Source organism: Odocoileus virginianus, chromosome 6 (genome assembly GCF_023699985.2).
Source record: "Odocoileus virginianus isolate 20LAN1187 ecotype Illinois chromosome 6, Ovbor_1.2, whole genome shotgun sequence".
Taxonomy (NCBI): domain Eukaryota; kingdom Metazoa; phylum Chordata; class Mammalia; order Artiodactyla; family Cervidae; genus Odocoileus; species Odocoileus virginianus.
Window position 1 is genome coordinate 76916034 of NC_069679.1, and position 26790 is coordinate 76942823.

Here is a 26790-nt window from a genome sequence, read left to right on the forward strand (position 1 = left end):
GAGCTGTTAGCTGCCCCTCTGTTAATTCTCTTAGTTATATCCATTTAAAAAAAAATCTTTTAGTTCATGCTCATTGTGAATTGGGCTTCCCAGGTGGCGCTAGTGGTAAAGAACCTGCAGGCCAGTGCAGAAGACATAGATGTGGGCTCCAATACTGGGTCAGGAATATCCCCTGGAGGAGCTCATGGCAACCCACTCCAGTATTCTTACCTGGAGAATCCCATGGACAGAGAAACCTGGTGGGCTACAGTTCATTGGGTCACAAAGAATCAGACACAGCTGAGCGACTTAGCTTGCATGCATGCCATCATTGTGAATCGGGTGTGATGTCTGGCACAATTCTTTTGTATTTCCATTATGTAGCTAACTCTGCTTAAGTAGTGTTGGAAGTATAATAGCTTGTATGTATGTCATACATAGGCGAACCCTGGGAGCTCAGACAGTAAAGAATTCACCTGCAATACAGGAGACCTGGGTTTGATCCCTGGGTTTGGAAGATTGCTTGGGGAAAGAAATGGCTACCCACTCCACTCTTCTTGCCTGGAGAATCCCATGGACAGAGGACCCTGGCAACAGTCCTTGGGGTTGCAAAGAGTTGGACACAACTGCGAGACTAAGCATGCACCCACTATATACATGTGATATATGCGTCTCATATATAGTTGTCAACAGTACTGTGAGCCAGGTGCTTCAATAGATCTTTAAGTATTTATATAAGTATTTAAGTATTTAATATATATATTTAAGTGTTTTTAAATATATATATATAGAGAGAGAGAGAGACAACACACATATAGGTACCTACACACACACACACACACACACACACGTATGTCTATTGATTGAACTCTTTCAGATCATTGCTAATTTTGTACAGCCTGATTTTGGAAGCAGGGTCCCAAATAGGAAAAAAAAAAAATAAGGTTATTAATAAGCTCCTTGTGGACTGTAGCCTATCAGTCTCCTCTGTCCATGGGATTCTCCAGGCAAGAATACTAGAGTGGGTTGCCATTTTAAGAAAAAAAAGCAAAGCTTTTCAATATTGCTTCAGTTTCCTCAGTTTTGAAATTAAGGTTTGAATGCAGGTAAATTTAAGTTTCTGACTCTAAATTTTGTGCAGTTCAAAGGCATAATCTTTCAACTTCTGTATTCTTTTTTTCCAGATAAAATCACAAGAGACTGATTCTCCTTTCATCAGTTAATTAGACTTCTGAAAACTTCTTCACTGGTTTGACTCTTTTAGGAGATGTATTTTATAGTCCTAGACAATTTGACTTTGGTCCGTGTTGAAATACTGTCTTAGTATCAACTTATAAAATTCCATACATAACTGATGTGTGTTGGGTTGGTTTGTTGCAGAACAGTTGACAGGCAGAAAGTGTCTTCTCTTTCGCTGCCCTAAAAAACTGATTTCTCTGGTCTGGCCTTGGACAGGAATGGAGCAGTCACATTCCAGTGAGCAGAGCTATCAGGGAACAGTTCTCTGCACCTTCAAGCCTTCAAGCCAGTTAATTGGAAATGAAAACACCAAAACTAGCCTGGGAAGCACAGCAAGGACTTGCATGCAAGTTGGCCATTAATCACTTAACTGTGTCTGCTCAACACTGTTGCCTAACGTTGTTCTAGAGTCAACTAAACATGATAAGTATACAGATCCATTCCATGCCTGCAATCAGTCACACCTGTTGATGGATCAGAAGTAAAGCTTTTTAATTCAAATTTTCAGTAACCAAATAGTATTAGTCATAATGAGAGAGCAGATGTATTCTCTGGAATACTGACAGAAAGAAAGTGAAAATGAAGTCGCTTAGTCGTGTCTGGCTCTTTGCGATCTCATGGCCATGGGATTCTCCAGGCAAGAGTACTGGAGTGGGTTGCCGTTTCCTTCTCCAGAGGATCTTCCCAACACAGGGATCGAACCCAGGTCTCCTGCGTTGTAGGCAGACGCTTTACTGTCTGAGCTACCAGGGGCTCCCCTGACAGGAAGAATATGGCAGAATGAGGCAGCAAGCTTTGGACAACAATGAAAATCTACAGAATAGATGTTTTTCAGGATGAAAAGCATAGCTGAATGCCAGGTTTAATCACTGAACGTAGTCTGCCTATGACTGTTATGAATCATGCTTATTATTAAAAGCAAATAATAAGACTCTAGGGTTCTTGAATGCAATCTCTACCATTATTATGAAAGTAGACTCAGGACTTCCCTGGTCCAGTAGTTAAGAATCTGCCATGTAATACAAGGGACACCAGTTCAGTCCCTGGTCTGGGAAGATCCCACATGCTGTGGAGCAGCTACGCCCGTGTGCCTCAACTACTGAGCCCGCTAGTCTGGGAGCTGCAATTACTGAAGCCCGCATGCCTACAGCCCATGCTCTGCAATAGGAGAAGTCACTGCAGTGAGAGGCCTGAACATCACAACAAGGAGTAGCCCCCACTCGATGCAACTAGAGAATGCCTGTGTGCATCAACAAAGACCCGGCGCAGCCAGTAAATAAAATATATTAAAAAGAAAGTAGACCCATTGTATAGGGAGTTTGACAACAAAAGAAAGCAGGATGTCTACCTTATTTCTCTATTTAGCCAAAGTAGACCTGGGTGTTCATTGGAAGGACTGACGTTGAAGCTGAAACTCCAATACTTTGGCCACCTGATGCAAAGAGCTGACTCATTTGAAAAGACCCCGGTGCTGGGAAAGATTTAGAGCAGGAGGAGAAGGGGGTGACAGAGGATGAGATGATTGGATGGCATCACCAACTCAATGGACATGGGTTTGGGTGGACTCCGGGAGTTGGTGATGGACAGGGAGGCCTGGCGTGCTGCAGTTCATGGGGTCGCAACTGAGTGACTGAGCAACAGACATGACTGAGTGACTGAACTGAAGACTGTATAATAAAGAGAAAGATTAGCAGAGCATGTATTTAGCCCTTTACTTTCAAGGGAAGCCTGATGTGCTGCAGTCCATGGGGTCGCAAAGAGTTGGACACAACTGAGCGACTACACTGAGCTACACTTTGCAGAGCTCTTCCAAATGTATTTTCTTATAAGATTTTTGAAAATGACTGAAAATTTACATAAAAGAAAAAGGAAGTCTGAGTATGTGTGACTTTCCTAAGGCTGCATGCCCATGAGACATTGAGCTAGGATGGAATGTTGGCCTCCAAACACCTAGGTTCTTTCTGCTGGTCAGCATTGCCTCTAATATGGAAGTACCCATGTATGAAAGCAATGGGTCATCTCTAGACATTAGGAAAATTAAAACACATGTGTATGCACATATGCATGTAACATTCATTGAGGACCTGTTAATATTAGATGTCTGGATCGCTTAGTAGTCATGCTCTTGGCCACCCCTTTGTGATGGGTAGTTTTCTTTGAAACCCTGGGTCCATACTGTACTTTCCCACTGGGCTTTGTACCCTGGAAGGTACCCTATAGGGACAACATTAACAGCCTCCCTTACCCATCTGTATTCCAGTTGTTTGCCCAATGGAAAGCAGGCAGGAAAGATGGGAAGAAATGATGAGAATGGGATCCAAATAGTTAATTTCTTGTCTCTGTCCCTCTGATGTGATTACCCTGATATAAGTCCACAGTCTTGTGAGGCACTCAGTGCACCCTCGTCCTCTCCCTGTCCCCCTCTCACATCAGGATTCTGGCAACTGACTTCCCCCTTGCTCTGTCAGGCCTCAGGATAGTAATAATAATAATTGGGGTTTGCTTTTAATAGCCCTGAATACCATATTACCTCTGGAGGGTTCATTCTTCCCTATCTCTGCTTTTGTAAAACCTTCATACCTTTATTAAACCTTCATCAAATGACCTAATTTGAATGGGCCATCCATTTCCTCTTAGTATCCTGACTGATTCATTTTATTATTATACACGTTACAGATGGGGAACCTGAAGCTCAAGAATGTTTCACTGTGAAATAACTTGCAGATCTAGGACTTCCCTGGTGGTTCAGTGGTTAAGACTCTGTGCTTCTAATGCAGGGGGGCCTGGTCTCGATCCCTGGTCAGGGAGCTAAGATTGTCCCACATGCCAGTGCAGCCAAAAAATTAAAGAAAAGAAAAAATAACTTGCAGATTTAGGATTCTACCCAGATTTTCTAACTCCAGGCTTACATGCTCATGGTGACAGCACACTGAGCAATTTTGTACACCTATTTTGAGTAGGTGTAATTGCTGTTGTTCCATCGCTAAGTGGTGTCAGACTCTTTTGTGACCCCGTGGACTGTAGCCCACCAGGCTCTGCTGTCCGTGGGATTTCCCAGACAAGCATCCTGGAGTGGGTTGCCATTCCATCCTCCAGGGGATCTTCCTGACCTCGGAATGGAACCCGCGTCTCCTGCGTGCATTGGCGGTCAGATTCTTTGCCACTGAGCTACTAGGGAAGCCCACAGGTATCATTGCATATGTGCAATTACAAGCCTGCACAGTAGAGCTTTGTTGAACTGACTCAGAGTCAGGTCAACTCTAAGAAACTCACCACCACCGTTTATAAACACTGAGTTTTGAAATTTCATCATATGCTTGCAAAATAAAGCAATGACAGTAGTATCGGGAGGAAAATTAAGTGAGATTGCATCTAGTCTCTCACCACACCATTCTGCCTTCCCTGCATCACCAGAGTTAGCCTAAAAAGCAAGTCCTATCAGATCACTTTCTATCTTAAAACTCATCTCTGCTGGCTAACATCCGAACTTCATAAATGTGGTTGTTAGCTCTGTTATGATAGACCCTCTCTATCTCCCTTCAGTCTTAACTTTACCATTCCAATCCATATCCTCTAGTCCATATGGAATTAATGTGCTTCTCATTGGGTGGAGGCCCGGGGGCGGTGCCGATGTTTTCTCCAAGAAGCTTTTGACAATGTCTGGAGATACTTTGGTTTGTCTTGACTAAACAGACTGCTACGAGCATCTAGGGGGTGGAGGCCAGGGCTGCTGTTAAGCATCCGACAATGCACAGGCCAACTTTCGCAACATCTCGTTCAGTATTATCAGTGTTGAGAAAGCCTGTTCTACTTGAGGCATGTTGAATTCCTCCTGACTCTTGAGTTTGCTACATTATAATTACCATTTACCAGATGCTGTGTCAAGCACTGTGTTTAATGTATGATTTCATTACAGGCCTTTTATCTGCTTTGCACCTGTACGTATGTTCCCTCAGCTGGAATGCCTTCTAATTCCTCTCTTTGTGGTTCACTCTTTCTCATTCTTGAAACCTAAGTGATATACCCCCTTCCTAAAGATGCTAGGTGAAGGTGTAGATACAAGTGGTAAATTCCCACGGCATTCTGTTCATTTTTTTTTCCTTTTAGATTAATTTTTTTATCTTTACCTTAAAATGTAAATCTCTAAAAGAAATGGTTTATTTTTTAATTGGAGAATAATTGCTTTACTATGTTGTGTTGATTTGGAGTATAGTCACTTTACAATGTTGTGTTAGTTTCTACCGCTCAACAGAATGGATTGGCCATATATATATATATATATATATATATATAGAGAGAGAGAGAGAGAGAGGTACCTGTGCTATACAGAATGTTCTCATTAGTTATCTATTTTATACATAGTATCAGTAGTGTGTATGAGTCAATCCTAGTCTCCCAGTTCCTCCCACTACCTCCCCTTTACCTCTTGGTATCCATATATTTGTTCTCTATGTGTATCTCTATTTCTGCTTTGCAAATAAGATCATCTGTAGAATTTTTTCCAAATTCCACATGTATGCATTGGTATAAGATATTTGCTTTTCCCTTTCTGTCTTACTTCACTCTGTATGGAGGTCTCTAAGTCCATCTGTGTCTCTACAGATTACCAAGTTTTGTTCCTCTTTATGGCCGAGTAATATTCCATTGTATATATGTACCATATCTTCTTTATCCATTCATCTGTTGATGGATATTTAGGTTGCTTCCATGTCTGGGTTATTGTAAATAGTGCTGTTATGAACATTAGGTTTTTTTATTCTGTAGTATGACAGTCTACTTATTTGTGTCTATAACTCAGAAACAACCTTGTTATTTGTGCTCCTATCACCCCTATTTTAGCATACTATCTGGCACACATTAGATATTAATCATTGAATGAATGAGCGAATATTACTGCAAGCAGTGGATATAGTTCTTTTGAAGAATTGTGTTATGTTTAATTTTGATAAATTAAGTCACATTTGGAATTCAGTGGGAAATTTTAAGATAAAGCTACATGAATTCTCTGAGTAAATGAACATTTTCTTGACATTATGCATCCTACAAACCAGGATTTCTTTTTTTATGTTTGAATACTAAAAATATGCAAATATACCTGCTTGCTTTTCTTAAAGTAGAAAACATCCATCAAAATTTCTGTCATGGCTTAGGGTGCTTTAAATTGCTTGGGGATGGGAAGGCAATGGGACTGTCTGTAATGGCAGCATGATATCGAGAACGTGAAAAGTTAGTTCTTCTCAGCCTTGTCCACCAGAGGGAGGAGATCACCCCATAAATGTTATGATTCCCTGGAACTATTGGCTACTGTTGGGTCTGCTCAGAGCTAGGGATTTATGTTGCTCCTGCTGCTGCAAAGTACAGAATTAGAACCTGGCAGGCATTCCCGCATAGATTTGCACACTGTTTAAGATCGGCCCAGTTTGGTTAAAGAGGAAGCAATCTGTGTATTTTGGAAGCTTTGTTAGAATAAAACGTACTTGGGGCGTGTATGAGGCCATTCGTGGCAGGAGTGAGCAGGAGGAGGTCTTCAAGGTATGAGAAGAGAACCTGATGGGGAAGGTGATTGTTTATTGGCACTTTGCTTACAAGGCTGACCATGAACGTACTTTCTCTCTACAGTAGACGGCTTAAGGGCCAGTGGGTAGTACTAGGAAGTCTGCTTGATATGCTAAGTGCAAAGTGAGTCCTGGGAAGTTGGCTACATGAAAGCATATTTTGCTAATTATTCATAGGATTGTATTGGTGTCGAGGGGCCCCATGTGTCTGTCTGTGGCATCACGTCTATTGTGCTATCTAGTACTTTTGTTTTTATCTCTTCCCTATCTGTGCCTACCGGTTTGGTTTTCTCCTTTAAGACTATAGGAAATATAAGTGGTGTCACTTCCTAGTATGTGTAAGCAAGAAGAACTTCTGTACCATTCACTTCCTACAGTTCATTTTCTCTATAGTTTTCACTTTGCTTCTTAAGACCTCATCACAATAAAACAAGATATACTTGTAATAAGATTAAAGAATGCTGCTTTGATTATTTTGATTCTGTTTCTTTGATGTTAGATGTAATGATTTGATTTTGCGAAAGCTCTCAGAGGATGGTAGAGGAAAGCTGCCTCCCAGAAACTCCCTCTTTCAAGTTAAACAGGAAAGAGTATACTAGCCAAACAATCATTAGCCCCAGGTAACGAAAGAAGCACAACTCAGTGTCATAAATCTAAAACAATAGGAGCAAGAGAAATGATTCTGAAGCCAAGTCAAGAGAAATGGTCAAACATGATAAGGCTGCCAAGCCTACCTATGGCCCTCAGGTACAGTACTGTCTAGATCATAAAATATGTGTGTGTGTATGTGTGTGTGTATATATATATGTTTATATATATATGTGTGTATATATATATGTGTGTGTATATTTATATTTGAGAAGTCTTTCTAAAATGCCTTTAAATGGAAGGAAATAGACTGAGCAGATGTTCTTATCTGGCCCTGCCTTTAAAGAATAATAGGAATGGCCGTGGGAGGCAAATGCATGTAGCAGAAACAGACAGTAGGACTGAGGATCAGGAGAGAAGTCAGCAGGGCTGAAGGGATCAGGAGTCCTAGTGTATCATCCCGCCACCACCCACCACCTTGGCCTTGGGAGGCACTCGTCAAGTGGGTGGTTCAAGACATTAACAGGGCTTCAGAAATGATAAACATCCCTGAAAGCTAAATGATGGTTACACACAGTCTTGACTGAGCCTTTCATTTCTCCCATCCACTTCCTTCCACATTGCCATTTCTCAGCCTACAGGAAAAAAGTACATAGAACTAAAAATTATGAAGCCATTAAATTGTATTTGATTTTGAGGATCAGTAAGTTACTGAAACTATATCTGAACAACTAGAAACTCTGGACAGAGCCACCAGAGTATGAGCGAGAAGGACAATGATAAAGACAGTGCAACGATAAAACAGCAGCAAATAAGATTTTTAAAAATAGATATAGCTTAAAAAATGGAAGGAATTTGATCTAGAAGGAAACAAACCCAAGGGCAGAAAAATTTCTCAGAGGCTGTATACTCTGTAGTTCATTTGCACTGCAGAATACAGTCAGAAAATTTAATTAATCCTGTAAGAATTCATCTTCCATACTAGTAAGGTCATGCTTAAAGTCTTGCATCCTAGGTTTCAGTATTATGCGAACCAAGAACTTCAGCTGTCCAAGCTGGGTTTAGAAAAGGAAGAGGAACCAGAGATCAAATTACCAACATTCTCTGGATCATAGAGAAAGATAGGAAATTCCAGAAAAACATCTACCTCTGTTTCATCGACTATGCCAAAGCCTTTGACTGTGTGGATCTTAATAAACTGTGGAAAAATCTTAAAGAGATGGGAATTCCAGACCATCTTACCTGTCTTCTGTATGTGGGTCAAAAAGCAACAGTTAGAACCCTGTATTCTTGCCTAGAGTATCCCATGGACAGAGGAGCCTGGTGGGCTGCTCTCCATAGCATTGCACAGAGTTGGACACGACTGAAGTGACTTAGCAGCAGCAGAGCCTGTATGGAACAACTGATAGGTTCAAGATTGAGAAAGGAGTACAACAGGGCTGTCCTGCTAGGTTCAAGATTGAGAAAGGAGTCAACAGGGCTGTCTGCTGTCACCCTGTTTGTTTAATCTATTTGTTGAGCACATGCTAAGAAATGCCCCACTGGATGAGTTAAAAGCTGGAATCAAGATAGGTGGGAGAAACAGGAAGAACCTCATGTATGTGGGTGCTACAACTCTAAAGGCAGAAAGCGAAGAGGAACTAAAGAGCCTCTTGATGAGGGTGAAGGAGGAGAGTGAAAGAGCTGGCTTAAAACTAAATATTAAAAAAAAACTAAGATCATGGCATCCGGCCCCACAACTTCATGGCAAATAGAGGGGGGAAAGGTGGAAGTAGTGACAGATTTCCTCTTCTTGGGCTCCAAAATCACTACAAGTGGTGACTGCATCCATGAAATCAGAAGACATTTGCTTCTTGGCTATGATAAACCTAGAAAGTGTGTTGAAAAGCAGAGACATTACTCTGCCAACAAAGGTCTGTATAATCAAGTCTATGGTTATCTCAGTGGTCACGTACAATTGTGGGAGCTGGACCATAAAGAAGGCAGAGCGCCGAAGAACTGATGCCTTTGAACTGTGGTGTTGGATAAGACTCCTGAGAGTCCCTTGGACAGCAAGGAGATCAAACCAGTCAATCTTAAGGGAAATCAATCCTGAATGCTCAGTTGGAAGGACTGATGCTGAAGCTGAAACTCCAGTATTTTGGTCATCTGATGCAAACAGCTGACTCATTGGAAATGTCCCTGATGCTGGGAAAGATTGAGGGAAGAAGGAGATGAGGGCATCAGAGAATGAGATGGCTGGATGGCATCACTGATGCAATGGACATGGACTTGGGAAAACTTTGGGAGTTGGTGAGGGAGAGGGAGGCTTGCCGTGCTGCAGTCCATGGGGTCGCAAAGAGTCAGACATGAATGGGTAACTGAACAACAACTTGAGAATTTGAAGAAAATGAAAAACACAGAGTGAATGGAAAAGGGGGATTTTACATGGCATATCTGAAAAACAAATGTGATCACATAACTTAATCGAAATGATTAGTAAAAACATGAGGGCAGAGGATACATGGCTAAATATTGATGTATTGACAGAAGGAAAAGCTTCAGATCATCACAGTGAGTGCTGATGAAAAGTCAAAGAGATTAAATGTATCATAAAGAAACTAAGAGATATGGAGGACAGACAAGATAAATGAATCTCTGAAATAGAAAAACAGGGTCCTTCAACAGAGAGATTACCTAAATTTCAAACCAAAATTTTGTTCTTAATGTAAAGAACTAACTCTAAACTTCAAAAATAGCATTGAAACATGTATATTATCAAGTGTGAAACAGATCACCAGCTCAGGTTGGATGCATGAGACAAGTGCTCAGGGCTGGTACATTGGGAAGACCCAGAGGGATGGGATGGGGAGGGAGGTGGGAGGGAGGGATCAGGATGGGGAACACATGTAAATCCATAGCTGATTTATGTCAATGTATGGCAAAAACCACTACAATATTGTAATTAGCCTCCAACTAATAAAAATAAATGAAAAAAAAAAAACAAAAAATAGTATGATGGCATCTAAGAAAATCAGATACAGTGCATTTAACACTGAGATGTGTGTTGATTATGTTATTCACCTGACTGTTTAGAACAAGGCTTAGAGAAGTTCCTGGGTAAAGGACTTTTGAAAATAATGGTGATCTTGGTCACTAGCAATTCTGAAAGGGCAGATAGATCTATGATACTAGTAGCGATGAGTGAAATGGCAGACCAGCCAGACGTTTAGCAGATAATCAGGGACAGAGAAAGCCACGAGGGTCTGGGTGGTTGTGCACGTTTGCACGTTTAGAGGAGGAGATGGGAAAGACTTGAAAGTATTCCTAAAGTACATATACCTCCATCAGTAAACGGAAAAGCCTATTGGCTCAAGGGGCTTAAGTACAGCTTCTCAACTGACTGAATGGTAAGCCACGTTTATCATCAGGGGAAACTCTTTGGGAACTAGGCTTAAAGGTAAAACCACATTTATCCTTGGTGGGGTGGGCTGGAGGAAGGTGCATCTTCCCAAGACTGACAGGAGGGGCAGCTTCCAAGTGCTAGTCCCTGGCTGAACTTGAGACAAAGTCTTAAACTTCCTGAGCTGTGAAATCAGCCTCCAAGTCACACAAACCCAACAGATGATGGATAAAAAATAACTGACCAGGGGGGCTTAAGTATAATAGTTGAGTAGTAAGTGGCTTACACTGACCCAAGAAAAACACCTAGGAAGACAGGCTAAAAAATAAAAAAGGAAAAAAAAATCTGAACAAGGACATCAGAATCTTCACACTGCTGGGAAAATATGTCACAGAATTAGTTTAGCCAGTGGCTCAGATGGTAGAGAATCTGCCTGCAATGCAGGTGACCCGGGTTCAATCCCTGGGTTGAGAAGATTCCTCTGGAAATGGAAATGGCAACCCACTCCAGTATTCTTGCCTAGAAAATCCCACGGACAAAGGAGCCTGGAGGGCTGCAATGCATGAGGACTGAGCGACTAACACACACAAGTCATTAAACAAATAAACTAATGAACAAAGAGAAGGAAGTAACCCTGGTGGGGAGGGGGGGAGAGTAGTATCCAGACTTGCTAGTCTGTTATGTACAATGTCCAGTTTTCAACAGAAAATCATAAAACATACAAAGGAAAGGGAAAGTGTGACCCACACACAGGGATACATAACAGGCAATAGAAACTGCTCAGATGTTGTGCTTAGCAGACAAACTATACCAAAGCTATTATAAATATGTCCAAGGGGAATTTGGGAAGTTAAGGGAACCTGTGCAAGATTTAAAGCAAAATAAGATGACAATGACTTATCAGATAGATAATGTTAATAAAGAGATTAAAGTTATATATATATATTTATAAATTTTCCAACTCCAAATTTTCCCTCATTTGGAGATTGTTTCTCTCCCTCCCCGCCTATCTATATGTACTTTCCAACTGTCTAAAAGTACAGTAACCCGAATGAAAAAGTCAGTCAGGGACTCAACAATAAGTCTGAGTTAGCAGAAGAAAGAGTCTGCAAACTTGGAGATAAATCAATTGAGATTATAAAGTCTAAACAGAAGAAAGAAAATAAGCGAAGAAAAAGAGCATCAGATAGATATGGGACATCATTAAGTGTACCAACATATGTGTGATGGCAGTCCTAGAAAAGTGAGAGGGAGAATAAGAAAAAAAATATCTAGAGAATTGATGAATCAAAATTTCCCAAATTTGAGGAAAAACACTAATTTACACATTGGTGAGCCTCAAATAGGATCAATGCAAAGAAATTCGTTAATATCCATACTCATTATGATAGACATGTTGAAATCCAAAAAGAAAATCTTGAAACAGCAAGTTGTCATATACGAGGGATCACAGTGAGAATGACAGCTGATGTCTGTTCAGAAGCGATGGAGGCCAAAGACAGTGCATTGGCATTAAAAGTGCCGAAAGACATATATCAACAACCAGGAATTCTATAGTAAAAAAAAAAAAATCTAACTTTCAAAAGTGAAAGTGAAATAAAGATGTATCCAGGTAAACAAAAAACAGAGACTTCATTGCTAGCATACTTGCCATGTAAGACATACTAAAAGAAGTTCTATAAATGGAAAGAAAGTGGCAGCAGACAGTAATTTGAATCTTCATAGAAAAAAAAAGAGTTCCAATAAAGGTAACTGTGTAGGTAGTGATGAAAAGTATAATTAAGCATTTCTTTTTCTTTTTTCTTTTAACTGATTTAAAAGGCAGTTACATAAAATAATCTATAAAATTGTATTGTTGGGTCTATAACATATAGAATTGTAATATATTTGACAATAAAACAAAAATGAATGAAGCTATACTGGAGAAAGGGAATGAGACCAGATGGTGTCATTTGAATCCACAAGAAGAGAGAGAGAGACAGAGATGGTAAATAAGCTTAGCTTTAAAAATCTCTATAAATATATCTGAGATCTCCTTGCTTCACTTCGTAAAAAGACAGAAGTTCTTATAAAGCAATAACTATAACAATGTATTTTTTAGTTTGAAACACATATAGACATCACATGAATGACAATAATAACACAAAAAGGAGGAAGAGATGACAGCATGTAAAATTTCCATGTCTTACTAGAATTAAGTTCATATAAATGGGAAGTAGATTCTCATAAACTAAGATACATGTTGTAAGCCCTAGACCAACCACTAGGAAAGAAGCTTTTGGTTAGTTAATTATAGTTGTTGTTGCTAAGGTTGACTTAGTCAAGTCTGACACTAAGTCAAGTCTGACTCTTTTGCAACCCCATGGACTGTAGCCCTCCAGGCTCTTCTGTTCATTGGATTTCCCAGGCCAGAATACTGGAGTGGGTTGACATTTCCTCCTCCAGGGGATCTTCCTGACCCAAGGATAGAACCCACATCTCCTGAGTTGGTAGACAGAATCCTTACCACTGGGCCAACTGGGAAGCCCGATTATATAGTTAAGAATCATCAAAGACATTAACATAATATGTTAAATATTCACTTAAAAGGAAGTTATAAAAGCGAAAAAGAGGGACAAAATAGGAGAACTGTATAAGTATTGTTATCTCAGCATTTCATGATGAAGTCTTTCAGTACTCAATCATCTGATAGACTTTAGATCAAATAACATTTTCTTTAGACTCATTTTCCCTCAAATTAGTATTCCATTCATGGTACCCCTTTTATTTGAAATATTTTAAGCAAGTTAATATGAATCCTGAAGCAAATTTATTTTCAGCTGATTTCTATATTAAATTTTCTGCTTCATCACCTTCCCCTGAAAAATACTATGTTAATAATAGAACACACTCACCAAGATACACACAAAGGTATACACTGAGATCCATACTTCATTTTGTACTATTAGATGCTTAACTACATACTCACCTTCTATTTATTCTCTGACACTACCAATATTGACATAAAGATGCATATTCTCTCACTACATATATCTAGAGGGAAAAAGTTGGCCATTAATTTTGGAATTATTTAAGTTGAATGCATCCAAACAACCATTTAATGGCTCACCAAATGCCTTCACATCTTTTAAAAAGGAGTGTGCTTGAGTGTAGGTATCTATAATAGAAAGTCATAGTAGTAACTAATGGTTTTCATAATCATAAACACACAGAGCATTGTGCATAGTAATGTGTAACAAGATATCATTTAGAAATTTGTATCGTTGAACTTCCCTGGCAGTCCAGGGGTTAAGACTCTGCTTTTCCGCCACAGGGGGCACGGGTTTGATCTCTGGCGGGGAATTGAGATTCCACATGCTGCACTGATGGATGGATGGATGGATGGAAAAATATACTAGGTTTCAGTGAACGTCTCTAAAAACAAACAGAAATTTCTGTTTATGTAATTCTGTATGGTCATAAAATACAACTTTGAATAATGACATGTATGTATGTGTCTGTGCACACATGTACTTATATATGTACACATACACAAGAATACCACACACTGCTATGGAGCATTGCAGATGTACTTTGGGTGCTAAGAAACATGGGTGTGCTTCGGGTATAACTCTCAAAATGTGGCAGAATCATCAAGTATATAGCTGTCTGAATCAGACTGCCTGCATTTAGCTTCTAGCTTTGCCTTTTGTTAGATGTGCGACCTGGTATCTATAAACTATAATAATAGTGTCTTCTTCATGATGTGCTTGTGAGGATTAAATGCCATCTTAATGCATGTGAAGTCTTAGAAAGCGCAGGCAAATGGTTTTAAGTGCTCAGTAAATTTTAGTGATCATTATTGATCTTTTGATTCTGCTCTTTCAGGAGATAGAAGTTTCTCTCGCATCTGGAGCATGTGTTATATTTAGGTTATGCTTCTCATCTAAGAGCAGATCTTCAAAATATGTTTCCATTTTGATGGTGTCTGTTACTGTCCCACCTTTATTTGTGACCCTTAGAGTTTGCAAATTGTGATATACAACTATTAGCATGTCATGGTTTTTACCTGGGTGATGGTTGATTCCTAGGGATGACAGGTGTATTTATACTGTTTTTCATGTACCTTTTGTATGTTGTGTAAGTAAGGTTGGGGGTACGATGATGACACAGACTATTTTGAGAACCTTCCACATCGTCTGCCCAGTCTCTCCAATCTGTTCATGTTCCTTTTATACAGGAAGACAGAAGATGTTTATCTCTTTGTTAATCATTCATTTACTTCTCAATATCTACCCAAATCTGTTGATTTCATTATAATGTCAAAGCATCTTTGTGTAACTATTCTCAAAATATGCTTGATGCTTCTGTTAAAGTTTGCTATTATCTGGGCATTCCCCTATTTCTTCATTTTTTATATATGGAGATACTGTTTTGTCTACCTATCAAATCTGATGCCATCACTTTTCATTAAAAACTCCACCCAACTACCAAGACCAGTTTCAGACTACCCCATGTACTCTACTCACCTGCATGCTATAGTCTCTGTCTTCTGAATGCCCCTGGCTTTATTGATACACCTTTGCTGGGTCATTTAGCCATTTTAAATTCTAGTAAGGTTATTTATGCACTGATTCTGCCTTCAAGACAGGGATCTTGTTCGCTTCACCTTTTGTACTCTCCACAGTGCATGTGTGCTCAGTCGTGTCTGACTCTCTTGCGACCCCGTGGACTGTAGACTGCCAAGCTCCTCTGTTCATGGGATTTTTCCAGGCAAGAATACCAGAGTGGGTTACCATTTCCTTCTGAAGGGGACAGTGTGTATAGGAAAGTAGCAAGTATCTAGCAACAGCAAGTATTTAATAAGGACCTCGTCAATGCCAGGAACTGAGCTCCATGATGATTGGCTTCATAGGAAAGTGAGTGATGCTCTTGTCCTGTGTTTCCCCCAAAATATTTGCTCAATGAATGATTCAACAAATGTACGTTTTGAATGACGTGATGCTACAGAACAGGCCCTGGACTTGCTATTGGATATACTGGATTAAAATCCAGACTATGTGACTTTGGGATGATAATACCCACTCCCCACCATGAGCTGTGGTTTTCTGTTTGAAAGTAGGAATAATAGACCCACCTTGTGGCATTAAGTGAGATAACATATTGGAGGGGCTGGAAAGCTCATAACCAAAGTATTTGTTTGGATTGGCAAAAAGGTGAGCCGCTCCTTTTCTTATAAAGGTATTGTTGGAATAAAAATAGAATGGCTGGTTTTCAAAGCTGTCCTTAGCTTTTACTGTTGTTCTAGCCCTGGCTCTCATCAATCTTCTTTGAATGGGCCAAGCAGACTCTCACATGGCCTGGCCACTAGGGGTGCTCTGAAGCCTGGTTATGCTGCTGTTCTTTGCTCTTCCAGCACCACTCGGCAAGTATGTATTTATTTGCTGCGGTGATTCTAAACTGGTCCTTCTCTCAGGTTCTTCAGGAAGTACTCACCGGACTCAAGTTTTGTTTAGTGTCTCACTTGACTTTGTCATATCTACAGTGTAAGGAAGAAAGTGACATCGCTCAGTTGTGTCTGACTCTGCAACCCCATGGACTGTAGCCCCCGCCAGGCTCCTCTGTCCTTGGGGTTTTCCAGGCAAGAATCCTGGAGTGGGTTGCTATTTCCTTCTCCAGGGGATCTTCCCAACCCAGAGATCGAACCCGGGTCTCCCTCATTGCCGGCAGACACTTCACCATCTGGGCCACCATGGTGGCCCAGAATTACAATTACTACCACTTGGACATTTTCACTTCTGCAGAATGACTTCACATCCATTATTTCATTCGATGCCATTGGCAAGTCGGTGAGCATGGTAGAGCAGGGACCAAGGCCACCAGATGTCCTCTGCAAAAGAGGAAATAGACCCTCAGCATTTACGGGGCCTGTGTCTAGCTTAAAAGTGGCAATGGAGATTGAGCAAATGCAAGCCCACGTGTTAGTTGCTCAGTCGTGCCCACCTCTTTGAAGACCCATGGACTGCAGCCCACCAGGCTCCTCTGTCCATGGGATTTTCCAGGCAAGGATACTGGGGTGGGTTGCCAGTCTCTTCTCCAGGGGATCTTCCTGACCCAGGGATCGAACCTGGATCTCCTGCACTACAGGCAGATTCTTTCGCAGCTGAGCTACCAGGGAAGCTCCCAAACACAAGCCACCTGTCTACAAATTTGGCGCATCTCTATTCCACTCTGCTTACCCTGGAGGCGAGGGCAGACACTGACATGCTTCCACCTAACCATCTCTTCCTTTCTCCTCTGCAGAGGCGTCCATCCTGAGCTATGACGGCAGCATGTACATGAAGATCATCATGCCCGTGGTCATGCACACGGAGGCAGAGGACGTGTCCTTCCGCTTCATGTCCCAGCGAGCTTACGGGCTGCTGATGGCCACCACCTCCAGGGACTCTGCCGACACCCTGCGTTTGGAGCTGGATGGGGGGCGTGTCAAGCTCATGGTTAACTTAGGTATCGTATGAAGTACCCTCTGCCACTCTGTTTGGGCTTGTCTTCCCTTTCTTTTCCGATTTTCATTGGTTTGACTGAATTCTTTGTTTGTTTCCTGAAAGTTAGCTGCTCACCTCTTGTTTAATAGACCGAGGATAAAAACCAACAGCAACAAACACCTCCTCCTTGTTTCTGCATGAGGTTTTTGATGTCAATTTCTGGTTTCTGACAGTGGTGGTATTTCTTTACTAGAAGATTCGTTTTCTAAGTTTCCTTTCTTGGTTTTTTGGAATCGTTTAGCTTTGTGTAAAACACGCTACTTTGGTCCATCTTTTGATCAATCCCATTCTCATTAAGTCCAGCTCCTCGGTCACCACTCAAAACAGTCGAAGTTGGAGAGCGGGGCCAGGGCAGGAGATGGAAGCAAAGTGGGAGGGTGTTGTTGGAGGGAACAAAGCCATGTGAGTGGGATGAGAAATGCGTTGTTTGAAGCTCCACAAGGACCAATCGCGTGGGAAATTCTAGTGGCCTTGACAACACTACTGTCTCCTTATACTTTCTCCTAGTAGGGAGGACAAGTCACATGTTTCTGTGGTCCCATTGGGGGAAAATTCTCTGAGTTTAGAGTCTGACACATTGAAGGGCAGAGTGGCTCCTGATATGTATCTCGTTCTTCTGTCCTGACATTCCTATCCTCATTCAGCAGCCCTTTTTATAAAGATGATTAAGTCACATTATTACCAGTTACTCTATTCTCATATAATACATATCAGTTTTCCTTCATGTTGAAAAATTGGCTGTTTCAACTTGTAACTTTATTGAGAAAGGACCTCTTCTTCTACTGTAATTACTTACGATAATACTTTGGGAATTCCTCTTTTTATGGCCTCACATTCTTTTGGGCTAGTGACCTTGACTGAATTCTAATCAATATGCTGTGGAAAGTGGGGACCTCTTGGTTTTTGGAAGGAAAAAAAAAACAACCTCTATTTCTGTTGATTCTACTCAATAGAAAGTCAGTGCCTTGTGTTGACACAGCCTAGTTCAAACTTTCGAAGCCTATGATTGGTTTGAGGATGTTGAATATGTTTAGATACACAACTCCTTCCTAAAGATGTCAGTGGGATGGCTTGTCAGAGGCGTGGGGATGACATGATGGACACATGTACCAGATACAACATGGTCCAGAATCCTAGATGGCCTGCTGGGAAGGTGGGAAATCCATACCAGTCTTATCTGCTGTCAGGTCAACTGGTTACACTTGAGAAGTCCCTATTCTACAATCCTAAAAATCTCTAGGACATAGAAGACTGTTTTGAGCAGTGGCTTGTTTAGTTGTGTCTCTTCTTTTTTTTCCTGTTTGCAGCTTTTACAATACTATGCCCTTTTTCTTTTCCAACCACATTTGATTTCTGTTGTCAGAGTGTCTCCTGGTTTTTCCTTTGTGTACATGTGTGTTTGGTTATTTTGGGTTTTGTTTTTTTCTCTTTTGCTGGATCTTTGTGAGTGTTCTTGAGTTTCCAGTCCTTCCCACCATCAGCCATGGTAAATCAAAAGATGGTATTCAACCCTTCAAAGGCCCCAAGCCTGCGGCCCGCATAGCAAACAGCCTTGAGAACAGGGTGTACTGAGCAGCCTCCGGGGGCCGGCATTCCCCTGTCCCCTCCACCTGCCCCTCCCTGCTCCATCCTCCCCACCTGAAACCACCCAACCGGAGTGCACACCTGAAAACCAACCCCCAGTGGCCAGCTGTCAGTTTCTCTGGAAAGCAGCAGAAGAAAGTAAAACCAAGAACAACCCCTTCCCAAACCAAAACGAAAACAAATATGGCCTCCTACTTAGCTCCCAGAAAAGAGGATTTAGCATCAATTTTTAACCATCTATTTAAGGTAAGAGAGAGCCAGAGACATAAATATTCAGCCCTTTGGGGTTCTAGGGAAATGCACATTGGGTTTAAGTAGATAACTCTTTTTTTTTTTTTCCATTTTAGATGTTGTTTTGTAAGATTAAACGGCCAACTGTGACAGGTCTCACATCTTAGGAGGAAAAATGGAAGTGGAGGGAGATAAAAGGGGATGATTCAGAAAGATGAGCAGTTTCTCTTTCTCTCCCTGTCTGTCTCTCTCTCCCTTTCACTCACACTCACACACACACACACACACACACACGGAGTCATAGATTTCAGATGTATTACGAGAAGCATTATTTTTCCATTTTAAACTTTCATGAAAATCTGGGGGATGTACATTTTTAAAAGACTCTGCTCTAGCCTCCTGGCTCCTTTCTGCACATGGCCAGTGTAACTCCTTCTGGGTTGAGGCATCGTAGGCAAAACAGAGCGAGTCTACCCTGGAATGCACTGTGCTTCCCTAGTAACAGTGGTGATGTTTTCTCTGAAGGGTATGGTTCACCACAATTACTAGTTTGAATTACATAGCTTTCTTTCAACCATAACATGGAAACTAAACTTAAATTACTTGAAGTGTACGTACACACTGCATACTCATGCTTTGTTTGAAGGTTCTGTTCCCCTCTCTGCCCAGGGTATACCCACCCCTTCATAAATGCTTTCTTTCTCCCAGTCATTGATTTGTTTACCCTTTTTTGATTATAATAGCAAACATCTCCAAAGAGCATGTACATTTATGTACAAAATTTCCATCACTAATTTTAGATGATCCCTCCCTCCATTTAAGTTATGTCTCTTTTCTAGCACAGGTGCTAATGATATTCCCATTTATTTCAAATTGTTCACACATGTAAGCTCATGATATACATGTCTGTATTTTCCTGCTGTAATATATCTTCTAAATGTCAAGGAGACTAGACTTTTCCAAGGGTCTTGCTTTTTGAAGATGGCCAGCTGTGGCAATAGCAGGCATGGACAGTGTCCAGCTAAACATAGCATGCTTTTTAAAGCTGTGAGGTTGACTATTGACCAATCAGATTTTGACCTCTTAGTATTAAAAGCTATAATCACAATTTTAATATTATAGTATTTTTAAATATTTAAAAACCTTATTTTAATCCCACAGTAAGTTTGTGAGATCAATCAGTTAAATGTTTTTATGATTGCTTGATAGACATGAAACAAAGAAAATAGGTCACAGAGGTGGGACCACCCCTGTTTCTAAACCACTCGATCATCCTGGGTTATCCGTTACCTCCAGAGATCAATACTGTGGATCGATGATGTGACGGACTTAATGACTTCTGACAGCTTTCATGATGGTCACCTTTTACACATGCACAGAAGGCATCTTTTGCCTTACTGCTTGGTTTGAGTGGAGCCAAAAAGTCCGTCAGCATTGGTGCAGCCTCATTCACGGGCCTGTAGAATCCTCAGCAAGATGCAGGCCGCCCTTCTTCAGTGGCGGGGGCTTGTAGGCAGTGTCATGCAGCTTGGTTAATTGCTTTCAGATTCTCCAGATGTTCTGTCTCGTTGGAAGCAGGGAAAGTAGGTCACAGAGGTGGGACTACCCGTGTTTCTAAACTACTCAGGCATCACGGGTTTTCTGTTACCCAAGCAGAGAAAATACTACTGTCTACTGTATCCATCACTGAAGGCCCACAGCTCCTAGAAACATTCATCTCTTCCTTGCTCAAACCAAAGCTCATCAATATAGAAAATAACACTTCTCCTTTTTAACTAAAATGAAACAAACAAGCAAACAAACAAAACCAAAACAGAATGAACAGCATACACACACATCCACATCCCTCAAATCCATGCCAAGGCTCAGGCAGAGAGAGAACTTCAGCTGTTACTGGAGCTCTAAGGGAGATTGCCTTTCCAGGACAGTTCTGATTCATTTTTCATTGAAAAGTGCATCCTCACTAGCAAGACCACCCTCTCAGACCCTATGAACAGGGGACTGGGGTAGATTTTTCTTCCCAAGCGTATGCTTCAAGTAAGGTAACAGATCATTCTCCACTTCTCAACTGAACACACCCAGCTGTTTGCTGTCTTGAAAGCTCCAAGTCCTCACACTGATTTAAAGACACCATTCAGTTTGTGGGACCATGTGGATGAACCCAGAAAGACAAGCCCGACCCAGCATCTCTGCCTAGATCAGGTCCTTGACAGAGATGAGATCCTCAGCGGCACAGAAACCCAAGCAGAAAGCCACTTCTTATTTAAGGTTCTTGGGTTTGTTGCTTTAGGTTCCCTCTTTCCTTCTCTGAAGCATGCCCACACACCTGCTTCCCCTCTTTCTTGAATCCATGAGGGAAGGGCGTTTCTCCGGCAGCTGAGACCTCGCTTCTTCCTGCCTCCACCCTCCCCTCCCCGGTCCCCACCAGGGGCATGGCCTCCTCTGAAGGTGATCGTACCAGATGCTCCAGGGCTGTTTGCTCCCACTTTTCTGTTGCGGTTGACGACACATGACAAACCTAACCGCATGAAACCAAACCCAGATTTTTCTCAAGAGATGTTCTGGGGAACAAATTAGCTTCCCACCCCCACCTTCCTCAGGATGCTTGGGTGTTATAAATTGCTCCTCTCTGGACTCACATAGTTTTATTCTGCCCCATCACTGGCCACTGGTTTCTTTCACACTGACTTGCTTAAAGTGATTTACTTTGGGACGTTTAAAAGGTGGCATTATCTTCCCGTAATCCCTCCAAAACTACTGGGTTAACTTTAGCTAGAAGAAGAGCACAGATTCTAGCTGTATTTTTTTTCCCTGTAATTTTCTCTCTTTCCTTGATTATTTTCCTTTTACATTTTAATATCTAGCTTGAAACGCATTCATATGTGATTTCTGATCATCGTTAAAAAAACAAACTTAGGTTCAGGTGGGCAGCCTGCTAACAATGGACCTGAGACACGTCTCTGACCATTCTGCCCAATCACCTGCCCGTTAACTCTGCGCTCAACCTTCTGTGCTGTGTGTCCATGACTCCAAACAGATACTAATAAAAGGATAGATGCTCTGACCTCTGGCCCCAAATACCTTTTCTGGTGACCAGAACTGGAAAAAAAATAGCCATCTTTTTATTCCATTTCCCCCCTACTTTTTTTTTTTAAAGGGATTTTCTCTCTCCAAGATGCAGGGTCACAGGATGGGATAGGTCGGATGTCAAAGGTGCCCAGGACCACCTCCCCATGCACCCAACTCGCCTTCTCCTCGAATGCTGTGGGCGCTTGATTCAGTCTGAGTATTCAGGCAGGAAGACGGAGATGGGCTCCATGAAGGGCTGGTCTGGGGGCCTTTGAAACCACAGCAGAGACCCCAGTCAATTGGGCTGACGTCATACAACTCCTTGTACCCAGCACCCGGCCCCGCCTCTCTAAAATCTGGGATGGGTGTTTGTGCGGTTAGCTGTTTGCAAGTGGCCATTTTATGACAGGAAATGACCAGGTGGTGTTAACCCTTTCCTGACCAGATGGCAAAGGCAAGTCTGCCTATGTGGATTTCTATCGCATTTGGGGCCTGACTTAAAGAGGGTGGAGGGAGTTTGGTTTCAGAAAAAGAGAAAGGGTTAAATACTGCCCTGAGAAACAAAATTTTAAAAAATGATACACTACGTCAGACTGATGATATTATCTTTGGAATATTAAAGCAAAAATTGTATTTTTGCTACTTTTAAAGAGCAATTTCAAGAAAGACCAATTATAGAGGGAAACAAAATATAACCTGCATTTGGTGGGGAAATTTTTGCAGTATTTTCCAGGTTTAACAAAATTAATATTTCAAAGTCTGGGTTTGAAATACTTTAATAATAATGAACAGGATTTTTGAAGGAAAAAAAAAGAAGCATACTTGGTGTCTATCGTGGATATATATGTATACCAGTATATATCTCTATACATATGTGTATATATATGTGTGTGTGTGTATATATATATGTATCTGACTTTACGAAACAATATACTGTACATATACACCCACCTTTAAACTTGTGCCTACTGTATATATATATATATAAAATGGCCACATTTCTTGCGTGTGTCTGTCCCCGGAAGGGTGGACTGATTGTTTTTGGATGTCTGCAGCTGTTACCTTGAAGGATGCAATTTCATCTTTCATTTATTTTTCCCCATCTAGACTGTATCAGGATAAACTGTAACTCCAGTAAGTTTTCCCTCAAGTTTCATTTTGTTCTTTAAAAAAGAAAACTGACTTTATTTTATTTACTGTTTTATGAGCTGTTTTTCATTTGAATTATTTTATTTTTTTGACTATGGAGTTGGGGGGAATTGGGGTTGACACGCTGAAGGGCTGGGGTGATGGTTTGGGCTAAGTGTGGCCCAAGATGTGGTTTCTGGATCAAGGCAGGTCCTCTCTTCTTTCCTTGCATTGGTTCTATATGCAGAAAAGGAGGAAAGGGCACCTGGCTAATGAAATACCTTGAAAATGAATTGAAATGGTAATTTGTTGTTTTGGGAAAATAACTCTCAGGGCTAGACAAAACGTGTTAGAGCAACCGCAACGCACTTCTCCACTACTGAAAGCTTCAGAACATGAAAGCAAGGTTCATGACCCACAAGGTGGCTGCCAACTCTGACATTTCTTTCCTGGCATTTATTGCTATAGGGTTGAACATTTTGTTTTGTTTTGTTTTTTGTAGGAGGGTGGGCACAGCGTTGCTTTTGATAATAATGCAACATTTTAACCAAAGACTTGAGATGCCTTCATTTTAACCAAAGACTTGAGATGTATTCTAGTTCTTCTGAATAAAGAATGGCAGATTATTATTTTTACCTTATCCTATTTAAACATTCCTCCTCTTGAAGAAGGATCTTAATGAGGAACAGGCTGAATACTACTCACACATTTCTTCCTTCGTCTGAGAAATGCACATTAACTTGAGTCATGAAGTAGGAGAATAGGAGGAGAAAGAGGAAAGATGGATGTGAAGGAAAGAATAGGACCAGATGATAAGAGGAAGAAAGTAAGAAATATACTTTTGAGTCCTACAGCATGTTATATAGGTAATGCAATTAAGTAACAATTAAGCAACTTGGGTAATCGGTTAGGGCAATTAGCTACAACAGGCAGTCCCAACATTTCAATGGCTCAACAGAAAAGATTTCATTCTCGTTTGGTCAAAGTTTAATGCCAGTTGAGCAGCTCTCCTGGTCAGTTCTCTTCAAAGAAATAATTCAGGCATCTAAGATTCTTTCATGACTTGGGTTCAACAATCTGGAGTTATTTCTTTACTTCCAGTTGTACCCACAGGGAAGAGAGAGAGAGAGCTTGGGTGGTTCAGTTCAGTACAGTCGCTCAGTCTTGTCTGACTCTTTGTGACCCCATGAACCACAGCACGCCAGGCCTCCCTGTCCATCGCAAACTCCTGGAGTTCACCCAAACCCATGTCCATTGAGTCAGTGATGCCATCCAACTATCTCATCCTCTGTCATCCCCTTCTCCTCCTGCCCTCAATCTTTCCCAGCATTAGGGTCTTTTCAAATGAGTCAGCTCTTCGCATCAGGTGGCCTAATTATTGGAGTTAAAAATGCCATACATTCCTTCTGTTCATATTTTGTGAGATGTAGTTCCATCTTAAACTCAAAGGAAGCTGAGAAATACAGTCTCCGTGTGAAGCAGGAAGGCAAATTTGGATTGATGAAGCATCTCAGTTCAGTCACTCAGTCGTGTCCGACTCTTTGTGACCCCATGGACTGCAGCACACCAGGCTTCCCTGTCCATCACCATCTCCTGGAGCTTGCTCAAACTCATGTCCATTGAGTCGGTGATGCTGACCTGACATCACCAACTCGATGAAGCATCAAGCACATATAATTCTCAGTATTATCTCCTCATTTTTTGCTTCTTTCCTTGCTAGTTTGTTTCTGTAGGAATAAACTCAAAAAAAGGAAGTAATCATTTACATTTCATTTACTTGTTTATCTCATCCTTTAAAAAAATTTAAAGGTGTTAACTGGTTTAACCTTCTTTCTTCAGAGATACACTATTAAGATGACCAACTAATAAAGCCCAAGTCCATTTCTTAGAGACAAATGTTCTATACAAATGAACAACAAAAAGAAATGTTAAAAAAAAGATCAATATAAACAACAACTTCTTAAAGTAGAGTGCTTTCTGTTTGTCTTGGCATCACTTTCAGTTAATTTAAGCAATGTCCTATTTTGCTGTGTTTAAACATTTCTAATTAGCCAGAAATTTCTCATGATATTTAGATCATTACAAGTCTAATTGAAACATCCATTTTCTCCAAAGACTGGCATTTTCTCTTTCTTTAAGTAGCTTTCTTGAGATATAATTTCTATACCACAAAATTCATCCATTATAAGCCTGCAATTCAGCGATTTTTTAAATTGAATTTCTAGGGTTGTCCAAATATCACCATAGTCATATCCTTAGAACATTTCCAGCACTCCCCAAATTTCTCTTATGTCCTTTTGCAGTTAATCCTTGTGCATTCCCGTAGTCCTACACAGCTCTTGATCTGATTTTGGCTCTAGAATTCTGTCTTTCCTGGACATTTTATATAAATTGAATCATATAACATGTAGTCCTTTGTGTTTGGACTTCTTAAATAATACAGTGTAGCTATGGAAATTTTTGTCTTTTCATTTTGCATTAGTTTCCAGAAGGAACTAAAATGAAAGCTGAGCATGAAGGTAGAAAACCTCATCCAAAGTTGAAGCTGGCATCTTCTGGCTTCAGAGACTTGTTTGCAGAGCAGAGAGCTGAGGGAGCACTTTGATCAGGATATCAGGGCCTGCTTTTTGTGTTCTAGTCAAGTTTTATCTTACATTTAATTCCATATATTCCATCTATTTAGCCATGGAGAGTCATCACAAGACAAGTTCCTGGGTTCTTTTTCCTGGGAAGATGATGAGTATTCTACAGATGTCAGCAGATTTCCTAAACCTGATAAAAGATTTTCTATTCAGAGCCACTAAAACCAGCATTGAGAGGAAATGCACACAGAGAAAAATGTGGTTCCAACTTTGATCACAGAATAGAAACAGTAAAACTGGTTTAAATCAATATTAGGTAAAGAGGCACGACTGGATTTTGAAAATTTGATTTTGAATTCTCATGATAAATCTGTAACATACTAAGGAGGTTACTTTTGACAAAAGCATCAGAGAAAGAACACATAGTGTTCGCTCCTCACACCCAGGCTGAATAGAAACACACACACAAGTTCTTCAAACTAATCTAAGATCTTTCATACTAAGATGGGTAGATATGTACCCAGGACGATGTAGCATTATAATGTAAATTCAATGCATTTTCTTGAAGTTAATTTTAATTGTTGATTTGGAATAAATACTTGAAAGCAAAGTGAAATGATGCAGAAGAATGAAAATAAACATGAACCTTATTTAATATGTAAATCTTTTATGTTTTAAGAAAAAGGATAAGAATTCAAAGACATATAATTTTTATTGTGTATTTTATTTTATTGTGTATCTTCTCTATTCCATTCCCAGCTTTATTGGCTCTTGAGTGGAAAAGTTTAAGATTACACGGCTAAATGCCAAGGTAAAACAGATAAAGGGGACAAGAACTTCTCAACGCCTCTTTTTAACGCACATGATATCAGAATGCATAGTTCAACCTGTTAACAGAATCTCAAGTTGTTTCTGTAATAGGTATGCGG

At 40.7% G+C, this 26790-nt stretch overlaps 1 protein-coding gene across 25 annotated transcripts in view; it reads left to right on the forward strand.

Annotated features, from left to right (window-relative positions):
- Positions 1-26790, forward strand: part of NRXN3 (neurexin 3) — a 1774064-nt gene that overhangs the window by 671004 nt on the left and 1076270 nt on the right. For 21 of the 25 annotated variants that reach the window (XM_070469697.1, XM_070469702.1, XM_070469686.1 and 18 more), the window contains 2 exons: positions 17026-17229; positions 23259-23285. In XM_070469697.1, the coding sequence (XP_070325798.1) occupies positions 17026-17229; positions 23259-23285 (231 nt within the window). The remainder of the gene's footprint in view (positions 1-17025; positions 17230-23258; positions 23286-26790) is intronic. The other 4 variants (XM_070469690.1, XM_070469692.1, XM_070469696.1 and 1 more) reach the window with 1 other exon arrangement.